Source organism: Erpetoichthys calabaricus, chromosome 15 (genome assembly GCF_900747795.2).
Source record: "Erpetoichthys calabaricus chromosome 15, fErpCal1.3, whole genome shotgun sequence".
NCBI lineage: Eukaryota > Metazoa > Chordata > Cladistia > Polypteriformes > Polypteridae > Erpetoichthys > Erpetoichthys calabaricus.
This window is the reverse complement of record NC_041408.2, coordinates 93,317,764-93,340,804: the sequence shown is the minus strand read 5'-3', so window position 1 is coordinate 93,340,804 and position 23,041 is coordinate 93,317,764. Positions and strand designations below refer to the sequence as shown.

Below are 23,041 nucleotides of genomic sequence, written 5' to 3'. Positions count from 1 at the left end.
TGGGGCAGAAAAGTAATCTCAAAGCACAAAATTTAAAAACTTTGGAAAGTTTGCTGACCTGTGATTCACCATCAAAATGAAAAAGGAACGTCAAAGAAGTAAAATCAAAGTTAGAAGCAATAAAAAGTTAATAAATAAATACTTCATCAACTTAACAAATGCAAGGAACCCATGAATAAAAAGTTAAAGCAATCGTAAATATTGAAAATAAATGTAAAGATAAAATGCTACATGATTATAGTATAGGGAAGAGAGAAAAAAAATCAAACAGAACCTAAAAAAATTATTATTATTTTTTATTTATTTATTTTTTTTCAAATATTACAAACCTGCTCCTGCCTTTTTTGTATTATTTAAATTCTGGCGCCTCACACTGTTCCTCTGGACCCCCTAACTACTTTCAGCTTCCCCAACATGCGCACCTGAACTGCCCACACTCTGCTCTTTTATCACTTTTCTCCATGAAAGGCCGTAACTGACAAAAGTTATCTGAAAAGTTCAGCATTTTCTTTCATTTTAGAACTTGGCAGTGAATGCCAGTCACCAACAGGATGCATTCACTTAGTTAAACCACACACTCGTGTGCACAATCCCAGGATGCCCTTAGTGAAGTTGCCCAGCAGGACGACCAACTCCCTGTTTTATGACTGGTACGCCTTCCAAGGTAAACAGACGGGAAGAAACGTTCAGGTTACGAGGTAGGAGTTCATGAACTTGGAAGAAAAGCCAGTGGAGTAATGAGGGAGCACTTAAACTATGGAAGACTGCACTTATGTGACCTTCAATGTGTTCACTGGACCCTTTTCCTACTCCTCTGATAAAAGCTAATGCATCAGATATAAGCCCTCGTATTGCTGACATCATTAATCACTCTCTCCAGAGCGGCTTAGTCCCACTGGCCTTTAAAACCACAAAAATTAGACCTCATTAAAAAAAAAAAATCCTCTTTGGATCCTAAAGTGAGAGCAAACTATCGTCCGATCTCCGACCTTCCATTTTTGTCTTAAGGTTTTGGAAAAGGTTGTTTTGGTTCAGCTTCAGGATCACCTCAAAAAATTCAATCTGTTTGAAAAATTTCAGTCTGGTTTCCGAACTTCTCACAGCACAGAGACAGCCCTGGTTAGAGTCACCAATGACCTCCTGATGGCTGCTGACCAGGGCTCTCCACCACTCCTTATCCTCCTGGACCTTACAGCTGCATTTGATACAGTAGATCATAATATTCTCCATCATCTTCACTATACAATTGGACTTTCTGGCATTGCTTTTGAGTGGTTCAAGTCCTATCTTACAGACAGAACTGAGTATGTGGCCTTGTGGGATGCTAAATCTCATACCCACACTGTCACCTGTGGAGTCCCACAAGGATCAGTCTTTGGGCCAACCCTCTTTAATATCTATACTCTACCCCTGGGTCACATTCATTTGTGAATTTCCCCTTGGGATTAATAAAGTATCTATCTATCATCATCATCCGCAAGTGTGGAGTTTCGTTCCATTGCTATGCCCATGATACACAGCTCTATGTGAGACTGGATTAGACTTCTCTTACACCTCCATCAACTTTTTCCTCTTGCGTGGATGAGATTGAGGCCTGGATGTCCAAGAACTTCCTCAAGCTGAATAGCACCAAAACTGAAGCTCTTTTAATTGGCACTCTCCCATCAGCTTCGTTCCTCTGTAAATTGTATTTCCTTTTCTGACCGTACCATTACCCTCTACCTTTCTGTTACAAATCTGGGTGTCAAGTTAGACTCCCATCTGTCATTTGATATACATATCCATCACCTTTGTAAAACTGCATTCCTTCATCTCCGAAACATAGCCAAACTCCGTTCCTACCTCTCCCTATGTGATGCTGAAAACTGGTTCATGCCTTTGTCTCATCCAGACTGGACTATTGTTGGGTATCCTGATGAGGAGTGCATTACAAGAGCCTTCAAAAGCTCCAACAAATTCAAAATAGTGCTGCAAGAATCCTGACGAGGGTTCGGAAATATGAACATATCTCACCAATCCTTTGGTCACTTCATTGGCTCCCTTATCCATCTCCGTATCGAATACAAACTCAGTTTACTCACCAGTGTATCCATGGAAATGCTCCACAATATCTTAAAGAACTCCTTAGATTACAATCCACTACAAGAAACCTCCGTGTTACAAATACCCACCGCCTTTGCTCCCCTGTGACCAAACTTCATACAATTGGTGACCGAGCCTTTGCAGTCGCTGCTCCACAGCTCTGGAATGTTCTACCAGGGAGCCGGAGAACACCGCAGATTGTGGGCCGTTTTAAAAAAAACAGCTAAAAACTATTCTATTTAGGAAAGCATATTAACAAGAATGCTATAATTATTGTTGTTTTATCTGTTTTTATCGTGCCTTGCCTTTGATTAATCTTTTTATGTTGCACTTTTGAGATTTACTGCTAATGTAAAGTGCCCCTATAAATAAAATGATTTATTATTACTATTATTATTATTATATTAGTTTGAATCACCACAATTTTCCGTTGCTCTAAAAATATGTTTTTTGTCACCCACTTCAAACAAGACCACAACCTACAGCATATGTGCTGCTCTCGAGGGGGTGAGTGCTACTTGCCACCGAGGTGCCCGCTTTGGAAGGCTGCTAAAATGACGTGTAGTTAAAATAGAGTCTACGCTCCGATGGCTGTAAGCTGCAAAAAGCAAAGGAAGCAACGCACAGCAAACACAGCATACAATCTCTGTAAGCTCTCCTGAAGTTGTGAAAAACGTAAAACACATACGGCCAAAAGTATGTGGACGTCCATTCAAATGAAGGAGTTTCACCATTAGCTTGTGCATAAAACCAGGCACACGGCCATGCAGTCGCCATTGACAAAACATTGGGTCACAGTGAACAACTACAATAACATTTATTTTTATAGCAGCTTGCTTCACTCGCTAACACGCCGTTGTGAAGAGGGGGACTGAACGCACCCCAAGGAGATGTGGTTTCTCCTCTGAAACCCCCTCTTAAACAGTAATACAATGGGAAACGAATACAGTTTTTTTCCACCTCCTCTTTGCTCGATCAGCTGCTGCTGTGCCATGTGATCTACATCTTGTGCGGCGCTTCAAACATTTAAAAGCCTGTACAGCAGCTGTCCTTTTGTCTCCCTGCCTTGTCTCTCTTCTCCCCCAGACATCCTCAAACACTACTCGATCTCTTTTCGCTGTTCCGTTATTTCACCAAGTAATATTTTCTGTTTGTTTGCGCTAATGTGATCTTTACTCTCCTTTTTTCGAGACTTCGAATTTTCCTACTTTCATTATCTCTAACCTGCTTTGCATGTGTATCGCGCCAACGTTTTTGAATTCTTTATGACGTTCTACTTTGTCATCTACTCTTTGTCTTTTATTTCCGGCCCCGGGCGTGGTTAAATCTCTTGGCATAAAGTCTCGTCTCGCAGAATGTGGAAGTGTCTGAGAAGGTCACGTCTTGTCTCTCTGAGGAGGTCACGTCTTGTCCCAAGTTTTTTTTATATAATAGAGAGATGTTGCTCAAAGTGCTTTACAAGATAAAAAAAAAAAATTAAAATAAGGTTAGGCAATACTAAATAACAAAGAATAACGTGAGGTCCAATGGCCGGGAGGACAGAAAAAACAAAAAAAACACCAGAAGGCTGGAGAAAAAAAAATCTGCAGGGGTTCCAAGGCCACAAGACTGCCCAGACCCCACTAAGCAATGAACAGCTCAGTGACTTTAAATGTGGCACTACCACTACCAAGTCAATATGCTCTACTTATAACTTTCTGCTCTAATAGATTGGCCCTGGTCAATTGTTGACTATTATTGTGAAGTGGCAGCATCGAGAAGCAACGACAACTCAGACGCCAAGTGGTAGACCACTCAAAATAATTAACTGGAGCCGCACACCAGCAAATAAAAATCACTCATCCCCTGTTGCAGAACTCACAACAGAACCTGCAAGAACTGTGCACCAGGAGTTTCATGAAATGGGCTTCCATAGACGAGCAGCTACACACAACCCTAAGATCACTATGTGTGATGCCAAGCGTTTGGAGTGGAGTGGAGTAAAGCACGCTGCACGCTACACACTACTGGACTCTGGAGCACTGGAAACGTGTTCTCTGGAGTGTTGACCCAGGTTTCACCATCAGGCTGTCTAACGGAATCGGAGTTTGGAGGACCCCAGGAGAATGCTATCTTCTGGTTGGCATAGTGCCAACTATGGAGTTCTGTGGACAAAAGATAATGGCAGGGTCTGGGCTAGGCCCCTTGCTTCCAGTGAAGGGTACTGGTAATGCTACAGCATACAACTTGACACAATCATGAGCTTCCAACTGGGTTGTAACACTTTGGGGAAGGACCTCTTCTGCTCGGCATGATTGTGTCCCTGTGGTTCATAAGGACATGGAGGAACTCGAGTGGCCTGCACAGAGCGATCACCCCAACCCTACTGAACACCTCTGGGATGAACTGCTGACTGTCAAGCTAGGTCTTCATCCAACATTCATACCAACGTTTGGCTGAATGGGCACAAATTCCTAGAGACACACTGCGGAAATTAAGATCGGACCAGAGTGTTAACAGTCACAAAGAGGGGGCAATTCCATATTAATGCAGGGATACTCAACAGGCTCGTAGAGATGTACACAAACATTTAGCCAAATGGTGTACAATACACATAATTCTTTAACCAGTACAGTAATCACATAAAATAAAGAGAAAATGTGAACGCTGGTCAAGACCTCACACAAGAAGCCAAACCAGGGAAAGACATTTGTACGATGAACGGGTACAGTTTAGGTCTCCACAGATAAAAGGACAAAGAGGAAGAGCTAAAACTTATCACCAGAAGGGGAGTTAGTCAAAAATGAAAGACTGGTATTACTGGAAAAAAACCTTAAAAGGTATCCAGAGTAGACTGTGACATCCGTTATGTGAGGCCCATGAGTTATGACACCTCTCGTAACCGAGGCAGGCAAAGTACAAAGCAGACAAACCTGCAGCATGCTGCAGCACTGACGCATTTGCACTAAAAATCTGTCACGTTTATCTCTTTTTATCTGAATGAAATTCTTGTCATTTGGTCTTTTTTTTGGGTGCAGTACAGCTGACCTGGGACATGTAGATCTCGGACTGGCAATCCCCTCCCATCTGTAGGAGTGAAGGATGTTTCTCTGTTTATACCGTGGCTACGTTATTATTATATATCAAATGTTTTCAAATCAGGCTTCTTATTTCTGTAGGCTGCTAAGTGGCAGTGCACTGAAGAATGACTTAAATTTTGGTTTACATGTTGTAGCTGCTAAAATATATAAGGTGTCATCAGGCACGGGTAAGACGCGTGTCAAAAGAATTCTCAGAGTCCAAGAGTTCATTTTTAAAGATATTTAGTGAAAGGTAAAAGTAAATAGTCCACACAAGAATAAAAGAAAAAATAGTTACACATGTAGAATAAAAGGCAAAAAAAGGAAAAAATGAATCTTCTATAAACTTAGCTTTTCTTGAAAGACTTTAGTATTTTTATACTTAAAGGTTCTTAATTTCTTCTTTCCTACTTAAAGGTTCTTATTTTCTTAAAGGCTCTTAAGCCGGTTGGCACATAGGCAAGTGCCTAGGCACGATAACGTGCGGTCACGGTTAAAAACCGTATGCCTCCACACCTCATACAAGGCAAGGCTGACACTAACTAACTGAACAGTGATGCTTACTCCAAGCTATTAGAAATGGCAAGAACATACCAAAACGATTCTATTCATGGGGGTTATAGGAACCTTCCATAGTTTATGCACTGTCATCTAATAAACATTCATGAATCTTATAGAACAAGGAAAATGGCTCTTACACATGTCATGGGGCATTTTCTAACCTGCTTAATCCAGATCAGGAGCACGGTTGGTGGGGGGGGAAAAAAAATCGATGGAGCCTATCCCAGCTAGAACTGAGTGAAACGCAGGAACAAACCCTAGACAGGGCCCCGGGCCATCTCACGCCAAACACACACACACACACACACACACAACCCAAAAGCAGAAACATCAGACACACACTAGGGCCGATTTAGCATCACCGGTTCAACCAAGCCTGTATGTCTTTGGAAAGAAGGAGGAAACCGAAACACCCGAAGAAAACCCATGTAGACACAGAGAGGACCCAAGACAGGTTTACATGTGAAGAAGACAATTAAAATTAAATATTAGGGGGGTACCTGGTTTACCCAACCAAATCAAGCAGGCTAAAAGTTTAGTAACACTCAATCCAACAAAAATTTTCTGACTGGTTTGCGCAATTCAAGCCTGCAGGTGGACGGATCCAAACATGACAGCAACAAGCAGGAGGCAGAAGGCAGTCTTTGAAGGGATACTGTCTATCATAATAATAATTTAATATTGTTTTTTTGTTTTTGTATCAGTATGCTGCTGCTGGAGTATGTGAATTTCCCCTTGGGATTAATAAAGTATCTATCTATCTATCTATCTAATAATCAAGAGTGGAAAATGGCAGATTGCAAAATGAAACTTAACATTCAGTAAAGATTGCAAATGTTGCTAAGTTTTTGGATGCATCAAACACACACACACACATATTATATATATATATAGTCTCGAGTTAAAAACTCAAATTTTATTAACTGCGAAAGCAGCATAACAAGGCCCCCATTGTACAGGCTGACAGCCAGCTCTGCTGCTGATAAAATGCTGCCTAACTGCTGCTGCTCTTATTCCGGTAATTGTTTATCTTTAACAAATGCAAAAAAAAATTTGTGCAAACACCAAAACCAGCTCTTTATATTGGCACAGGACTATGAGCTGTGGTTTTTGCAAATAAATCCTTACACATCTTGAGAAGGACTGAAATGAAGCTCAAAGACACGGCAGCACGATTTAAAGGTGAAACAATTCGGTAAGATAAAGCAATGCTTGCCCAGCCTTTGTTAACAGCTCTGGAGGAATGCAGCATCTTATTCAATCATCTCCACTGCTTTATAAAATATATTTTTTATTATTTTATTACGCTAAGGAGGAGTTTTTTAAGGCAGTGGTTCCCAAAAAAAAAAAAAAGCAGGTTTTTGTTCCAACCAGACTCACAATCAGTGATATAAACTGATGTCATTTAGTTAGCTGGGGGTTTTTTTTTCCACCTTTCTTATTCTACGTTCCGAAAAGCACAGCAGTATGATTTTTACATTTTAAGACACTTGGAAATATTTCTATTTCTTGCTACAGCTTTAAGTGCGTACATTTTATTCTTTTCCTATTATTTTTCTCTCATTCTGTGTAGTCTGCTCCCTCCATTGTATCCTAATAGTAATTATAAACAACCAAACCAGACACCTGGGCGAACAACGCTAATTGATGAAAGGCTACAACTGCTTCAGCATTAGACTGACTAATTAGTCAATAAAGGAAAGGCAGAATGGAAATCGGGATGGACATTAATAAATAGTTTATCCTCGGTTAACTCCTTAATTTTTATTAAAATTTATTAACACACTTGCTTTTATAATTTCTTCACTGACCCCAAAAAACACTGAAACTGGGAAATAACAGCTCAAGTCCAAATAAGAACAGAAGTTTGTAACGGCCGACCCCTTTACCCAGCCGGCAGCTACACCTCCAAGACCTGTGGCCTGGATAATTTACTGAGAAAGAATCTAACTATCAAGCCGTACTTCTAACCAATTAAACTTTTCCCCACAATCGACGGTGTAAATATAAGTACACAAAAGCAGGATGTAAAATTAAACGGATTAAATGAAACAACAAGACATGCAAAAAATAGAAAACAGATATAAATATAAATAGCCCTCCACCCCAGCAACAACAAGACACCACCAAATATAAATACAACAAAAACCTTCCCTTGCCCCTGTAACATATAAACACACAACACGAATAACAAAAATTGAATGAGATACGGAAATGAATGTGAACGCGAGTCCGGTTATAAAAAACTGTCCTGAGTGCGGTTGACTGAATTAGCGAAAAATTAGTCGTTTGATTTTCCCCGGACAAAATGGAGCAGCCTCACCGTGAATCCTCGGCGCGTGGTGGATGATTAATTCCAACCCCGGGGTCTCTCGTGATGAGGTTCTTGAAGCAAGTCTGGCGGATAGAAACACAAACTGGATGGAAATGCGCGATGTGGAAGATAACAGGTACAGATGGCTCGTGGTCGTGAATGTGAAAAACAATCTCCTTCTCTCCTCTCCTGCCTTCCCTCTCTTTCTCCTCCTGCTGGCTTAAATAGTCCTGTGACGGCGGTAATTGATTAATCGTGAACAGGTGTTTTCCAGGTTTGCGGCTGTGGTCTCCTTCCATCATCCGTCCCCCTTTACGGGGACAGCATTAACTGATACACATACAAACAGCAAACGGGACAATGAAACGAGACGCACTCAGAACTGACATTTAACAACACTAACTATGTGGCCCCGCTACAAGTTGGTTGGGATAACTGGGGTCCCCAGGAACGGGTTTGGGAACCACTGGTCTAAGGCAGGGGAGGGCAAAGTCAGTCCTGGAGGGCAGCAGTGGCTGCAGGTTTTTATTCCAACCCAGTTGCTTACTAAGAAGCACTTACTGCTCACGTAACACTTCTGCTTCATTTTATTTGTCTCGCTCATTAAGATTTCGAACCCTTATTGCTTATTTTAGTCTTAAACAGCTGTATTCTTGGTTTTTAATTGCTCCTTATCAGCAATAAGATGAAAATGACAAAAAGAGACCGCCATTTCTCCATTTACACCGGTATGTATTTATCACGCACTATTTGGTTTAATTAAATACTTGGAAGGAAAGTGAAGCACTGAGAAATGAGTTATAGACTTCAAATCATTTGGATGATATCCTTAGAAAGGAAAAAATAAGTGTAGAATATGAGAATTACTTGACATGGCAGAGTTAAAGCACTAACAGGCTATGAAATTGAACAATTGACAAGAATTGTTTTTTAATTAAGCGACTGGGTTGGAACAAAAACCTGTAGCCATTGCGGCCCTCCAGGACTGGCATTGCCCACCCCTGATCTAAGCGGTCTTCAAAACTACAACCGTGTCTTGTCTTTGTCTAGAACTCGTCTCTTTATTTTCTTCACGGATGCTGCTGATGAGAGTTTGTTTTCATCTCATGTGGAGCCAAATTGCCATCTCTCAATAAAAATATCAGTTGACATAAACTGTTTGATTAATATAAATGCAAACTGTTTGAAATTGCTTAGTTCTGCGGTGGGCTGGCTGTGGTTTGTTTCCTGCCTTGCACCCTGTGTTGGCTGGGATTGGCTCCAGCAGACCCCCGTGACCCTGTAGTTAGGATATAGTGGGTTGGATAATGAATGGATGGATGGATTACTAAGCTTTACTGTATGTTTAATGTGTGCATTAGGTATTTTATTAAATCTGCAATTTGCCGGTGTAATTTTTACTGCAATTTTGAGCTTATTCTTAATAAAGAATGCTATCATACTGAATAATATTAAGCACGAGGGAACAATAAAGAACAAACAGGCAACCCATGAAACCTCCGTTTTTCCTTCAGTTGACGGCAGTGTATACGATTCCAAACAACAAGACAGAAAACAGAAGGTTGATAATAAAAGACGACATGACATAACATGAGGGTGCACTCCTTTCTTGTGGTTTGAGTGAAGGTGTGAATTGTTGCACATGTAACAGCAAATGGCAACCAAAAAAATGGAGGTGACTCAATTGCACAAAGCGCATTTATAAGCTTTAAGTCCTCTAAACATTGACAATATACTGTAGTTCAAATAAAAAATGATCACGCAGACCAGGAGAACATGCAATATAACACACAGAGATTGAAAAATAGAAAGGAAAAAGGCAATCAAAATCCATCAAGGCAACAGCACAAGTAACTGCTTAGCACTCTTCTCACGGGAAACAAGTCTGATGATGCTGGGTATGGTTACGCCAACGTCTACATGAGGCTGCACCAACACTGGAGGGTACACAAGAGTAAAGGTTTCATGCAGATGTTGAGTAAACAAAACAAAAAAGGGTTTCTGCAAAGTTCTACAGAATTGTATGTGAAAGTACAACAGTAAACACACGTGTATAGTGAGATGAAACGTATGCGTACACCAAGTACACAAGAGTATGCAGTGCAGGCAGACATACAGCGACATCGGGCATATTTATAGACACAGGGGGCTGAAAGAAAACGAACACGTACAAATTTAACCATAGGACTGTCGATAATAGAAGAGCCCTTCGGCCTCCGTATTCTAGCCAAGCCTCATCTTAGACTAGTGTGGGCTTGTTACGAGAAACTGCACAGGCTGTTCACACGCATTTTAAAGAAATGAAGCAAGTCTTTGTTTTGGCAGATCAGATTTTTTTTAACCCTCTCCAAATCTAGTGATGGCACCTGGTGTGCCTTGGGGTCGCACACTCCAGCCATATAAAAGTTAGGACAGTAAAAGTTAGACCTGTACTACATTCAATACTATTCTTATACTATATGAAATCCGGAAAAGGGTTCTGCTTTCTTACAGCCATAGATGAGAGGCTTAGGTGGAGCGTCGTATCCTCAGGCCACAAGGCTCCTCTGTCAGGACATCTTTGGAGTATTACCTGCAAACTGGAGTACTAGGGTGTTGTACCGTGTTAGCCATTATGAATGTAGAGAAAAGCCAAGCAAAATGACACCTTTTATTGGCTAACTAAAAAGATTACAATATGCAAGCTTTCAAGGCAACTCAGGCCCCTTCTTCAGGCGAGATGTAATAGAGAGACTGGAGTTCCCTGTGTTTATATACACACTCTAGGACAAGAAACAACATTGGTAAAACTTTAAATGAGAAATTTTAAGTGTGTTCCTTATCATGATGCCTTTCGGGATAAGATTTTCCTTTTTGCATTTCGTTAAGAAGAAGATGTCGCTGTCCATGTGTGCCAGTTTCTTCCACCGGGTCTTCAGTTCCATGTAGTAGCGGAATCATTGTAAGGAATAAAAGGGGTCATTTTGCTTGGCCTTTCTCTGCAAACTGGACTAACGTAATATCCCACTCCTGCCTCATATGTGTCATTGTTTTGTTGATTTAGACAGACAGACAGTCAGTCATTATCCACCCCACTCTATCCTAAAACAGGGTCACGAGGGTCTGCTGGAGCCAATCCCAGTCAACACGGGGTGCAAGGCAGGAACACAGGACACACACACACACACACCAAGCACACACTAGGGACAAGTTATTTATTTGTATAGCACATTTTCATACAAAAAAGTAGCTCAAAGTGCACAAATTTAGGATCGCCAATGCACCTAACCTGCATGTCTTCAGACTGTGAAAGGAAACCCACGCAGACATGGGGAGAACAAGCAAAATCCATGCAGGGAGGACCCGGGAAGCGAACCCGGGTCTCCTTACTGCGAGGCAGCAGCGCTACCACCGTGCTGCCCCTTAGACAGACAGACAATATCAAATTAAGAGCAGTATTGAATAATACAAGTACAGATAGTCACATTTTATATATTATAGATTCAAATAAGTGAAGGCGCTGCAAGGCTGCTAATTCACAGAATTTATTGGAGCAATTCAAAGTCATCTGCCCCTGCTGCCTTGTGCACCGTATATAATGTCTTTGCCTCGCACAAAAGGTTATGTGTATATTACAGCACATCGATGGCTGACCGTGGTAGTGCTGCTGCTTTGCAGTAAGGAGACTGTGGAAGATTGTGGGTTCGCTTCCCGGTTCCTCCCTGTGTGGATAGCGCTTTGAGTACTGAGAACAGCTCTATATAAATGTAATGAATTATTATTATTTATTATTACAGTGCCCTCCACTATTATTGGCACCCTTTTGCCATGATAAGGGTTGGCTAAGGAAATCTGGTTCTCTGTCTCCTCACATTTATATCCCAGTTAATCAGGGAGTCATTGATTTCAGCTGGAAAGTTCTAAACACTCCAATCAACTTAATAATCTTTAATTTAAATGGGAAACGTGCTTCAGTTACATTGTTTCACATTCATTTTCAAGGGTGCCAACAATTGTGGCACATGTGTTTTTCTTAAAAATATTTATTTCTTAGTGAGGCCTTTGTTTTTCTTTAAATGAACTTGTTTCTCATTTTTTTTTAGTGCAAGATGACAGTTCTTCAGCAATCAGGGATTTTTTTCTAATCTTTCTTACAAGGGGTGCCAATAACAGTGGAGGGCACTGCATACAACACTATCACTTTGCCACCGTATGTTATGCCTTGTCTATTTTTAGCTTATATTTAAAATGTAAGCTATTTCTATTTAGCCATCACATTTAAAATTGAAGCTGCTCCATTTAGTCTAACACGTGCTTTTCTATTTCTCTATATTTCTTCTCTTTTACTCGCTTCTACATAATCCGAGTAGTAAGCCAGGTTGACATTTCACTGCACGTTGTGTATTTATAACTGAATGCAACAAATAAACACTCAAATGAATTGAAACTGAATTAACATTTTATGGTCATTATTTTTCCCTTCAGATATTCACTGCCGTTGAATAGAATCTGAGAATACTCAAAAGGGATACATTTATATATACACACATTACACATTATACAGTGGTGTGAAAAACTATTTGCCCCCTTCCTGATTTCTTATTCTTTTGCATGTTTGTCACACAAAATGTTTCTGATCATCAAACACATTTAACCATTAGTCAAATATAACACAAGTAAACACAAAATGCAGTTTGTAAATGGTGGTTTTGATTATTTAGGGAGAAAAAAAAATCCAAACCTACATGGCCCTGTGTGAAAAAGTAATTGCCCCCTGAACCTAATAACTGGCTGGGCCACCCTTAGCAGCAATAACTGCAATCAAGCGTTTGCGATAACTTGCAATGAGTCTTTTACAGCGCTCTGGAGGAATTTTGGCCCACTCATCTTTGCAAAATTGTTGTAATTCAGCTTTATTTGAGGGTTTTCTAGCATGAACCGCCTTTTTAAGGTCATGCCATAGCATCTCAATTGGATTCAGGTCAGGACTTTGACTAGGCCACTCCAAAGTCTTCATTTTGTTTTTCTTCAGCCATTCAGAGGTGGATTTGCTGGTGTGTTTTGGGTCATTGTCCTGTTGCAGCACCCAAGATCGCTTCAGCTTGAGTTGACGAACAGATGGCCGGACATTCTCCTTCAGGATTTTTTGGTAGACAGTAGAATTCATGGTTCCATCTATCACAGCAAGCCTTCCAGGTCCTGAAGCAGCAAAACAACCCCAGACCATCACACTACCACCACCATATTTTACTGTTGGTATGATGTTCTTTTTCTGAAATGCTGTGTTCCTTTTATGCCAGATGTAACGGGACATTTGCCTTCCAAAAAGTTCAACTTTTGTCTCATCAGTCCACAAGGTATTTTCCCAAAAGTCTTGGCAATCATTGAGATGTTTCTTAGCAAAATTGAGACGAGCCCTAATGTTCTTTTTGCTTAACAGTGGTTTGCGTCTTGGAAATCTGCCATGCAGGCCGTTTTTGCCCAGTCTCTTTCTTATGGTGGAGTCGTGAACACTGACCTTAATTGAGGCAAGTGAGGCCTGCAGTTCTTTAGACGTTGTCCTGGGGTCTTTTGTGACCTCTCGGATGAGTCGTCTCTGCGCTCTTGGGGTAATTTTGGTCGGCCGGCCACTCCTGGGAAGGTTCACCACTGTTCCATGTTTTTGCCATTTGTGGATAATGGCTCTCACTGTGGTTCGCTGGAGTCCCAAAGCTTTAGAAATGGCTTTATAACCTTTACCAGACTGATAGATCTCAATTACTTCTGTTCTCATTTGTTCCTGAATTTCTTTGGATCTTGGCATGATGTCTAGCTTTTGAGGTGTTTTTGGTCTACTTCTCTGTGTCAGGCAGCTCCTATTTAAGTGATTTCTTGATTGAAACAGGTGTGGCAGTAATCAGGCCTGGGGGTGGCTACGGAAATTGAACTCAGGTGTGATACACCACAGTTAGGTTATTTTTTAACAAGGGGGCAATTACTTTTTCACACAGGGCCATGTAGGTTTGGATTTTTTATCTCCCTAAATAATAAACACCATCATTTAAAAACTGCATTTTGTGTTTACTTGTGTTATATTTGACTAATGGTTAAATGTGTTTGATGATCAGAAACATTTTGTGTGACAAACATGCAAAAGAATAAGAAATCAGGAAGGGGGCAAATAGTTTTTCACACCACTGTACGTATACACACACATACATGGCAGCACATGTAAAGGCAAGCAGTGTGGCACAGTGGTGAAGTTGTTGGAGTTTTGTGGGTGCTAATCCAGCTAGTGACACGTCACCCGCCTCTGCTCCAACTGGAAAAACAAAAAGATGTAACCAATAATATCTCAAATGTTGTAAATCACCTTGGATAAAAGGTGTCTGCCAAATATAAATATACACCTGTATTGTGCAATTTTATTATGTTTATCAATATGCACCCTTGATGAATTGTACTTAATGGGCTTTTAATTCGATCTGCAGTATGTAATCTTTGTCTTAGAATGATGAATCCTGTATTTTCAACAGCAAATGCCGAATTCCTTTTGAAACTGTTGCTATGAACTGTTAATGCTGTGTGTTGAATTAAAAGCCCATAAATAACAAAACCTTAAATAACGTGAAGTGCAGCGGTTTATTCAAGACTTGAGGCGTGGACTCCCATCGATGTTATAATAAAGACCTATAGTTTGATAAATATCTGTGGCTCCATTTTCTTTCCACTATATGCTCACATGAATAAGCGTGTGCTTCGTTGTAAACGTTAACAAGGCATTTTAATTTTGTCTGCTAGTAATTTAGCAATATGTTTTTGAATCTTAAATTGATCCTTCTCAATTCTGTGGTATTTTTAAAGCATACTGTGCTTAGCGTCTCTCTCGCTAGGCTTTTAGTGGAAATGCGCTTTGGAAGAGTACACAGACTGCGTCTAAATGACATCCAGTATATGCCAGGATACACCAGTGTGTCTGAATTGGTGTGAAAGCCAGCGTACAAACAGTACACAAGTAGTGAGAACACCAGCAATCGGAAAAATGACATTGTGCCTTCTCAAAACACTTTATACATGCAAAGGTATTCACAATTCTTGTGCAAAAAAAAAAAAAATGAAAAACACAAGGCAGGTTAAGAAGTTTACTTTGGATCAGACAAACTGTTAAGAGAAGGTGACAGAATGGGCAACATCAATGGTGTAAAGGTCAACACCGTATGAGCATATGAAAAATATATTTAGCACTGTGTAACATTTTTAGCGTGCCGATGTATTGAAAATGTTGGCGTATCCTAAGTAGGCAGGGTAGTAAAGTGGTTACGGTTTTGAATGTCCAACCCTAAGGGTTCAAAGTCCTGCTATCGGCTATGTGGATCCGCAGCAAGTCACTTCACCTGCCTGTATGCTAACTGGGGGACAAGAAATGTAACCAATTGTTTCTCAAATATTGTGTGTCACCTTGGATAAAGTCATCAGCCAAATTAAATGTGTGTGCATCTAAAAAAATGTACATTTTATTTCCTTAGGCAAAAACTTTGGATAGAAGTGCCATACAGAAGATGTCAACACAGTCGAGCGAATATATCAGTCTGGGAGGCTGTTTGTTACAAAAGAGGGTTAGAAAATTGATCACCACAACTGGAGAGCTCAAAATCAATTCTACATATAAATATACAAGTTATAGTTCCTAGTCAATAAAACCTAACATATCACAGCTAGACAGAAATTCACAATACAAGAGTCTTCCAACGCTTCCTAAAAACCCTGAGGGAGTCAGCATTTCAAATGGAGGTGGGCAGTTTGTTCCACCAACAAGGACATACACAGGAAGACTCTGGACTGAGATTTGACAGCATGCAGAGTTGGCATCACCAGGGCACCTTTCATCAGCAGATCCGAGTGGTCGAGAAGGTCCACAAGCGTCTCCATATAGAAAGGTGGCGAAGCACAGAGTACTCAGTGTGCAAGCATCAAGGATTTGAACTTAGTATGTGCTGCTGAAAAGAGCAAATGGAGTGATCTGAAGAGAGTAGGACGAGTGTCTGCCTTGGCTGGTGGTCTGTGTCCATACAGATGTGCACATCGTTATACATCTCATGCTTTTATAATATCGAAGTGTGTGCGCCAATGCATTTGACGCATATTCAAACAATTGTGAATTTACACAATATCTTGAATTTAAAATGTTTGTGCAATCAAACAGATACGAAGTTAAACCAGTGGCATTACCATATTAATATTTATATGTAAATGCATTTAAATTGCTTGTGTATCAAAACTGGGTGGTGTGGCTTAGTGGTTAAGGCTTTGGACTTCAAACCCGGGGGTCGTTGGCACAAATCCCACTACCGTGTGAACTTGAACCCGTACTCCAACCGGAAAACCCTAAAGAAATGTAACCAAGTTTATCTTTAAATGTTAATTGCATTAGCCAAAGATGTAAAGATGGGTGATAATGCTGGTGTGTCCAAACAGATGTGAACTTAGACACTTGTATATGTGTGTGTGCCAAAGCATTTAAAATAGTACTGTACAGTACAAACTGAAGTGCATCAATACATGTACCGTTTTTACCTAGTCATTATATTTAAAGTATTGGTGCACCAAGGCAGTGTGGCACAGCCGTTAAGGACTTAGACTTCAAACCCTGCTACTGACACTGTGAGACCCTGAGCAAGTCACTTCACCTGCCTGGGTAACAACTGAAGAAGAAAAAAAAGCAACCAATTGTATCTAAAATGTTGTATGTTAACATGGATAAAGCCGTAAACATGTGCTTATCGATGCATTTAAAATGTCGGTGTGCATACTGTTACTGTATAATTGTGTGTGCCAATGTATTTAAATACAGATGTTAACTTATCCAAGCACTATTTTACTATATCAATGTATTTAAAATGTACAGGTTTACATCTATTTAGATACACCGACTAAAGGAGTGTCTACGACAAAAGCAGGATACTGTATATGATAATGTTCACCCACACCTGATCTGTGCAGAGTATAAAAATAAAAAGTTATGTACGGGGCGTCCCGAGGTAAGCGTACACATGTGAATGCACACCGTTTGTTGAAACTGGAAACATAGACGTCTGACTGAATCAGGCCTGACGCGAGTTTCCCAGAGTACCCGGGCTATATAGCAGGTTTCAAACTTCGCCTGTGGTTGCCAATCGAACCCCACGCGTGGCATGTGAACACCAAAACAACATGAGAAAAGGGTAAAAGAGTGGCGGCTGGTCACAAACTGTCCCCGTGAGCTGGCGTTCAGCGTTAGCTAGAAGGGTGAACAGACTTCAGTTCGGCTCAGTGGAGTAATTGACATCACGCGACCGATAATTAAATGCACGTCCGACACGAACCGCCGAACTTCAATGAATAAGGCTGGGCTGGGCCAGGTGAGGCCCAAATCGAGAATAACGCTCCCCGCGATAAACTCAAGAGAACACACGTGTGACTTACTGGTGTTGGACGCGAAGTGCCCAACACGACGAAGTTGCTGTGCGCCGCGTGCGAAAGCCCTGCGGTAAGTGCAGCCGACGTCGAATTACCTTCGCCGGCGGTGTGCCCTGGAGAATACGCGGGGCCTTCCTGTCTTCCTCGCCGCCACTCTTCGCTGCCTCATCCTCGTCGTCGTCGTCTTCTTCATCTTCTCTCAAGTGCTTCTTAGCCGCCGTCTCCAAGTCCTCCCCTTCTTCCAAATCATCATCGTCCTCATCCTCTTCTGCCGCCTCCGCCTCTCTCGCTGCTTCTCTGTCTGCTTCGTCTGCCTTAAAGCGCTTGGCGGCTTGCTCGTAATCTCCCTCTTCAAACTCCTCGACCAGAGACATGTTTCGGGCGACTGGGAACTGGCAAAGATCGACAGCGTCAGCCACGTCACTTGCCTGCTTTGTTTGAGATTTTATTACACGACTGCACAGGCACTATCCACTCAGACACCCACTGCTGCCTCAGTCCTCACCGTAACTGGCTCTGAGCTACGCTCTTTGTTCGTTACTCTGGAATGGGCAGCTAGGCCCCGCCCTAGTCCCATTTCATTGGATGATCCTTAAAAAGTATGCTTTTTCATTGGCTCCCAGGGCGGGGTTTAGAAGGAGAGGGCGGAGTCGCGGCACTACTGTCGGATATATTTTGGACACTACTGGGAAAGTGGAGCGTATGAAGAGCGTCAAGTTAGAAGCAGAAGAACACTTGTACGAAATGAAGTAATGGTGGTTTAACAAAGGGTGAAGGAACTAACGCGAACACTCGAAGAAAGAAGAAGTATAGAAGAAATGGGAAAGAACTTTTTCTAGCTGTAATTAGATAGATGTGATGAAACATATGGTTAAAGGTGTTGTCCCAAGGCTAGTATGGAAATATAACACAAGGAGGCACGACTAAGGCTAATCCCATGGAAGGTGATACAAAAAGTATAAAGTAGCGGATTTTATAGGAATAAATAAATACAAGAAGAAAAATTCTGAATGTGCAGCACAACCCCAGCGCTAAGTGTGTGGAAACACGGATGATGTGCTCGTGAGCCACAATGTAGCAATCGCTAAATCGTTTCTTTATTTCTTGAGCATTTCTTTGTTGTATTCATAAGAGTATTTGATGTGATTTATAATATCCAGTTGTATTCATAAGAATAATTTATGAACGCTTTGAAATCACTTCCTTTTTTTTTGTCCTGCGCCTCCTGACTCACCAGTACATGAAAACTCCCAGATATGATATGCCTTTCCACTCATGTTAATGGCTAGTTATGCAAGATGTCAAGCAGTTTTGGGGCCCCCCCTCCCTCCCCATTTTTGGCCATCTACACCCTAAAAACCTTCAAGTACCTGGGGGTTTACATAAGAAAAAATTGGGCTGATGTGACAACACAATGGCATTGTACAAAAAGGGCCAAAGTAGACTAGACTTCCTAAAGAGATGTTTGATGTAACCAGCAATTGCTGAGAATGCTCTACCACACCATAGTAGCCAGTGTGTTGTTCTGTGCTGCGGCCTCCTGAGGAGACAATTTGAGCTCAAAAGAAGCACAATACCTGAACAAACTGATCAGGAAAGCCTGCTGCAGTGGAAGATCTTGTAGAAAAAGAAGATGGTAGCAAAACTGGATGCCATCATGAAAAAATCCTCTCCAGGAGATGCATTCTTGGAACACTTTTAGCCACAGGCTCATTCCACCATGGTGTGCTTCTGCTGTCAGATAATTAAATACTTCCTTCTGATGTACCTGAGCCAAAACAGAGGGTCTGAATGCTTTTGTGAAAGTGGTGTTTTCAGTTGTTTTGGTTTTTTTATCTTTAATGAATTGGCAAAAAATTCGTGAAGTTTTGATTCACTTTCTCATTTTTGGGTACTAAGTGTGGCTTGAAGAGGAAACAATGAAATGATTTTAGCACAAATCTGTAAGATAATAAAATATGTCCCAAGTGAAGCAGTGTGAATGCTCTCTGCAGGTGCTGCATTTAAGGAAGGATCTAAAGGGAGCACAGTAAACTGTAGAGATGAACAGTCAGATCAAAACTGGTAAAGAAGAATGTCCCATATTCGAAGAAGGGAAACTGGATAAAGCAGAAGTGGTTGAGTAATAACAAGAAGCTGGAACAACGTGTTTTCAGAGGAGGTTTATATTGGTTTTGGTAAAATAAAAAATGACATTGTTGAAAGAAAATTTCCACTAAATAGCAACTTCTACCAGATGGTGTGTAGCCAGAATCAAATGGAACAGTCCGGCTAGGAAGATGACCCACCATCACAGTCCAAAGTTGCTGGAGCTGACCAAGTTCTCTTTTGCCTCTCCTGTGTTAGATAGATAGATAGATAGATAGATAGATAGATAGATAGATAGATAGATAGATAGATAGATAGATAGATAGATAGATAGATAGATAGATAGATAGATAGATAGATAGATAGATAGATACTTTATTAATCCCAAGAGGAAATTCACATACGCCAGAAGCAGCATATTGATAAAAAACAATATTAAATTAAATTAAAGAGTGATAACAATGCAGGTAATACAGACAGTAACTTTGTATAATGTTAACGTTTACCCCCCCGGGTGGAATTAAAGACTCGCATAGTTTGGTGGAGGAACGATCTCCTCAGTCTATCAGTGGAGCAGGACGGTGACAGCAGTCTGTCGCTGAAGCTGCTCCTCTGTCTGGAGATGATCCTGTTTAGTGGATGCAGTGGATTCTCCATGATTGACAGGAGCCTGCTCAGCGCCCGTCGCTCTGCCACAGATGTCAAGCTGTCCAGCTCCGTGCCTACAATAGAGCCTGCCTTCCTCACCAGTTTGTCCAGGCGTGAGGCGTCCCTCTTCTTTATGCTGCCTCCCCAGCACACCACCGTGTAGAAGAGGGCGCTCGACCCAACTGTCTGATAGAACATCTGCAGCATCTTATTGCAGATGTTGAAGGACGCCAGCCTTCTAAGGAAGTATAGTCGGTTCTGTCCTCTCTTGCACTGAGCATTAGTATTGGCAGTCCAGTCTAATTTATCATCCAGCTGCACTCCCAGGTATTTATAGGTCTGTACCCTCTGCACACAGTCACCTCTGATGATCATGGGGTCTATGAGGGGTCTGGTCCTCCTAAAATCCAGCACCAGCTCCTTGGTTTTGCTGGTGTTCAGGTGTAGGTGGTTTGAGTCGCACCATTTAACAAAGTCCTTGATTAGGTTCCTATACTCCTCCTCCTGCCCACTCCTGATGCAGCCCACGATAGCTGTGTCGTCAGCGAACTTTTGCACGTGGCAGGACTCCGAGTTGTATTGGAAGTCCGATGGCTGAACAGGACCAGAGAAAGTACAGTCCCCTGCCGCGCTCCTGTGTTGCTGACCACAATGTCAGACCTGCAGTTCCCGAGACGCACATACTGAGGTCTGTCTGTAAGATAGTCCACGATCCATGCCACCAGGTATGAATCTAGTCCCATCTCTGTCAGCTTGCCACTAAGGAGCAGAGGTTGGATGGTGCTGAAGGCACTAGAGAAGTCCAGAAACATAATTCTTACTGCACCACTGCCTCTGTCCAAGTGGGAGAGGGATCGGTGTAGCATGTAGATGATGGCATCCTCCGCTCCCACCTTCTCCTGGTATGCGAACTGCAGAGGGTCATTGTGTTGTGATTCTTGCTACCACAAGCTCAGAAAGGGAGTGCAGGCGTCAAAATTAACAAGCCCAATGAACAGGCCTCACCCCACACAGCCTTGCTTCAAACTCAAATGACAGGCTGCTGGCAGCCTGCATGGGTTCAAAAATGGAGCTGAGGCTTTCTAAACCTAAAACACTTAAAAATGCCTTTAAGGATGAGAGGGAAAGTTATATTGTGTGTGTATTTTACATTTACTTATTTGGCTGATGCCTTTATCAAAGCGACTTGCAATATTTATGATACAAGTGGTTACATTTCTTTTGGTTTTCATATATATATATTGTGATGGATGGCAGGCGTTTCAGCCTGGCCGGGACGTCCCTCAACAGAGAAAGGGAAGAAAAGCAGCCTTTTCAGGGCACTACATCCCCCGGGACACTAGATGGCAGCTCCCCTGGACGGAAATGGTTCTCCAGATTCCTTCAGGGCAACATGGGACATGGAGTCCATTTCTTCAGCCCTATTGGATGCCGTGGGTGCCGCCAGGGGGAGCTCATCAAGGGGACTATTCTTGTTACACTAACCTGGAAGTACTTCGGAGTCACGAGGACGGAAGCCCACAGTACTTCCGGGACACTTGAGAAGGATGATGTGGCATTTGACCCGGAGAAGGAACACTTCTGGGTCATGGACTATAAAAGGACTCTGGGAATACCAGCAAGCCGAGCCGGAGTTGGGTGGTAGAATGACAGAGCTGCTGGGTGGAGAGGAGGATTGTGATTATTGATTATTGTATTATTATTGGTGAATTGTGGAGTGTGCTGTGCTTTGTGCACTTTATTGAAGAATTATTATTAAGGAATCTTCTTGGTGCTTTTAACGTGTGTCCTGGACGTCTGTCTGGTGGGTTCAACGGGGCAACAGCGCCTCTAGAGTCCACAATATATATATATATATATATTTATGTATAATATACATTTGTATATGTATGTATGTATGTGTATATATATATATATATATTGTGACAGTTTAAGGTCTCCGTGACCCCTTTAACCCTCAGACCAGACGTCAGACACCAGGTAAAATCCAAAGATGAATATTTTATTATAATAATAAAGTGCACAAAGCACCACCACTTCACTATACTCAATAACCAATCAATAATCAATACAATAATCACAATACTCAATCCTCCACTCCCAGACACTTAGCCACCCTGCCTCCCAACTCAGCTCAGTGTCTGAGCTTCCCCACAGTCCTTTTATACCCCCTGACGCGGAGATGTTCCTGTCCGACAATCCACAAGTCCTTATGACTTCCGAGTCAGGGTAAAAGTCCTTTTCCTCAACCCGGAAGCACGTCGTTTCTTCTTGTCATGTGATCATGACGCACTTCCGGGTTATAGGGCACGTAAGAGTCCTTGAGCCTCCCTGCAGCGTCCTCTGGTGGGCCCCATGGTGTCCAGCAGGGTTGGGAATAAAAACTCCATTGTCCATAATTCCCTGCTGGTCTTCGGGGCACTTCCATGCTACAGGGAGGGCTCCATCTAGCGGCCTGGGGGTATTGGTCGGGGTAAATGGCCAGCCATCCTTCACAATATGTATTGTGGCGGATGGCTGGCTGCTCAACTCAGGCCGGGATGCCCAGAAAGGAGAAAGATAGGGGAACGCCAGAATGAGATGCCCCTGCAGCATAGCAGTACCCCAGATTCCCGCAGGGCACCATGGAAGTTGGAGTTTGGCTTCACAGCCATGCTGGGTGCCGTGGGTGCCACCAGGACATGCTGCAGGAAGGCTTGAGAATTTATATTTCCCATATAGCCCAGAAACACTCACGAGTCACAGGGACGGAACCACAGGAGTACTTCCGGGCTGAAGAAATCCACAAATCTCCATCTGACCCGGAAGTGCTAACAAGTCACATGGCTAGAAGGACAGAAGCACTTCCTGGTCAAGGACTATATAAAGGACTGGT

General features: G+C 42.0%; 1 protein-coding gene across 1 annotated transcript in view; it reads right to left on the bottom strand.

Annotated features, from left to right (window-relative positions):
- Window positions 1-17,961, bottom strand: part of LOC114665632 (heterogeneous nuclear ribonucleoprotein L-like) — a 117,017-nt gene extending 99,056 nt beyond the window's left edge. Inside the window, exon 1 of the mRNA XM_028820238.2 lies at window positions 17,526-17,961. Within this exon, the coding sequence (XP_028676071.1) occupies window positions 17,526-17,804 (279 nt within the window). The 5' untranslated portion in view covers window positions 17,805-17,961. The remainder of the gene's footprint in view (window positions 1-17,525) is intronic.
- Between the last annotated feature and the right edge of the window lie 5,080 nt (window positions 17,962-23,041).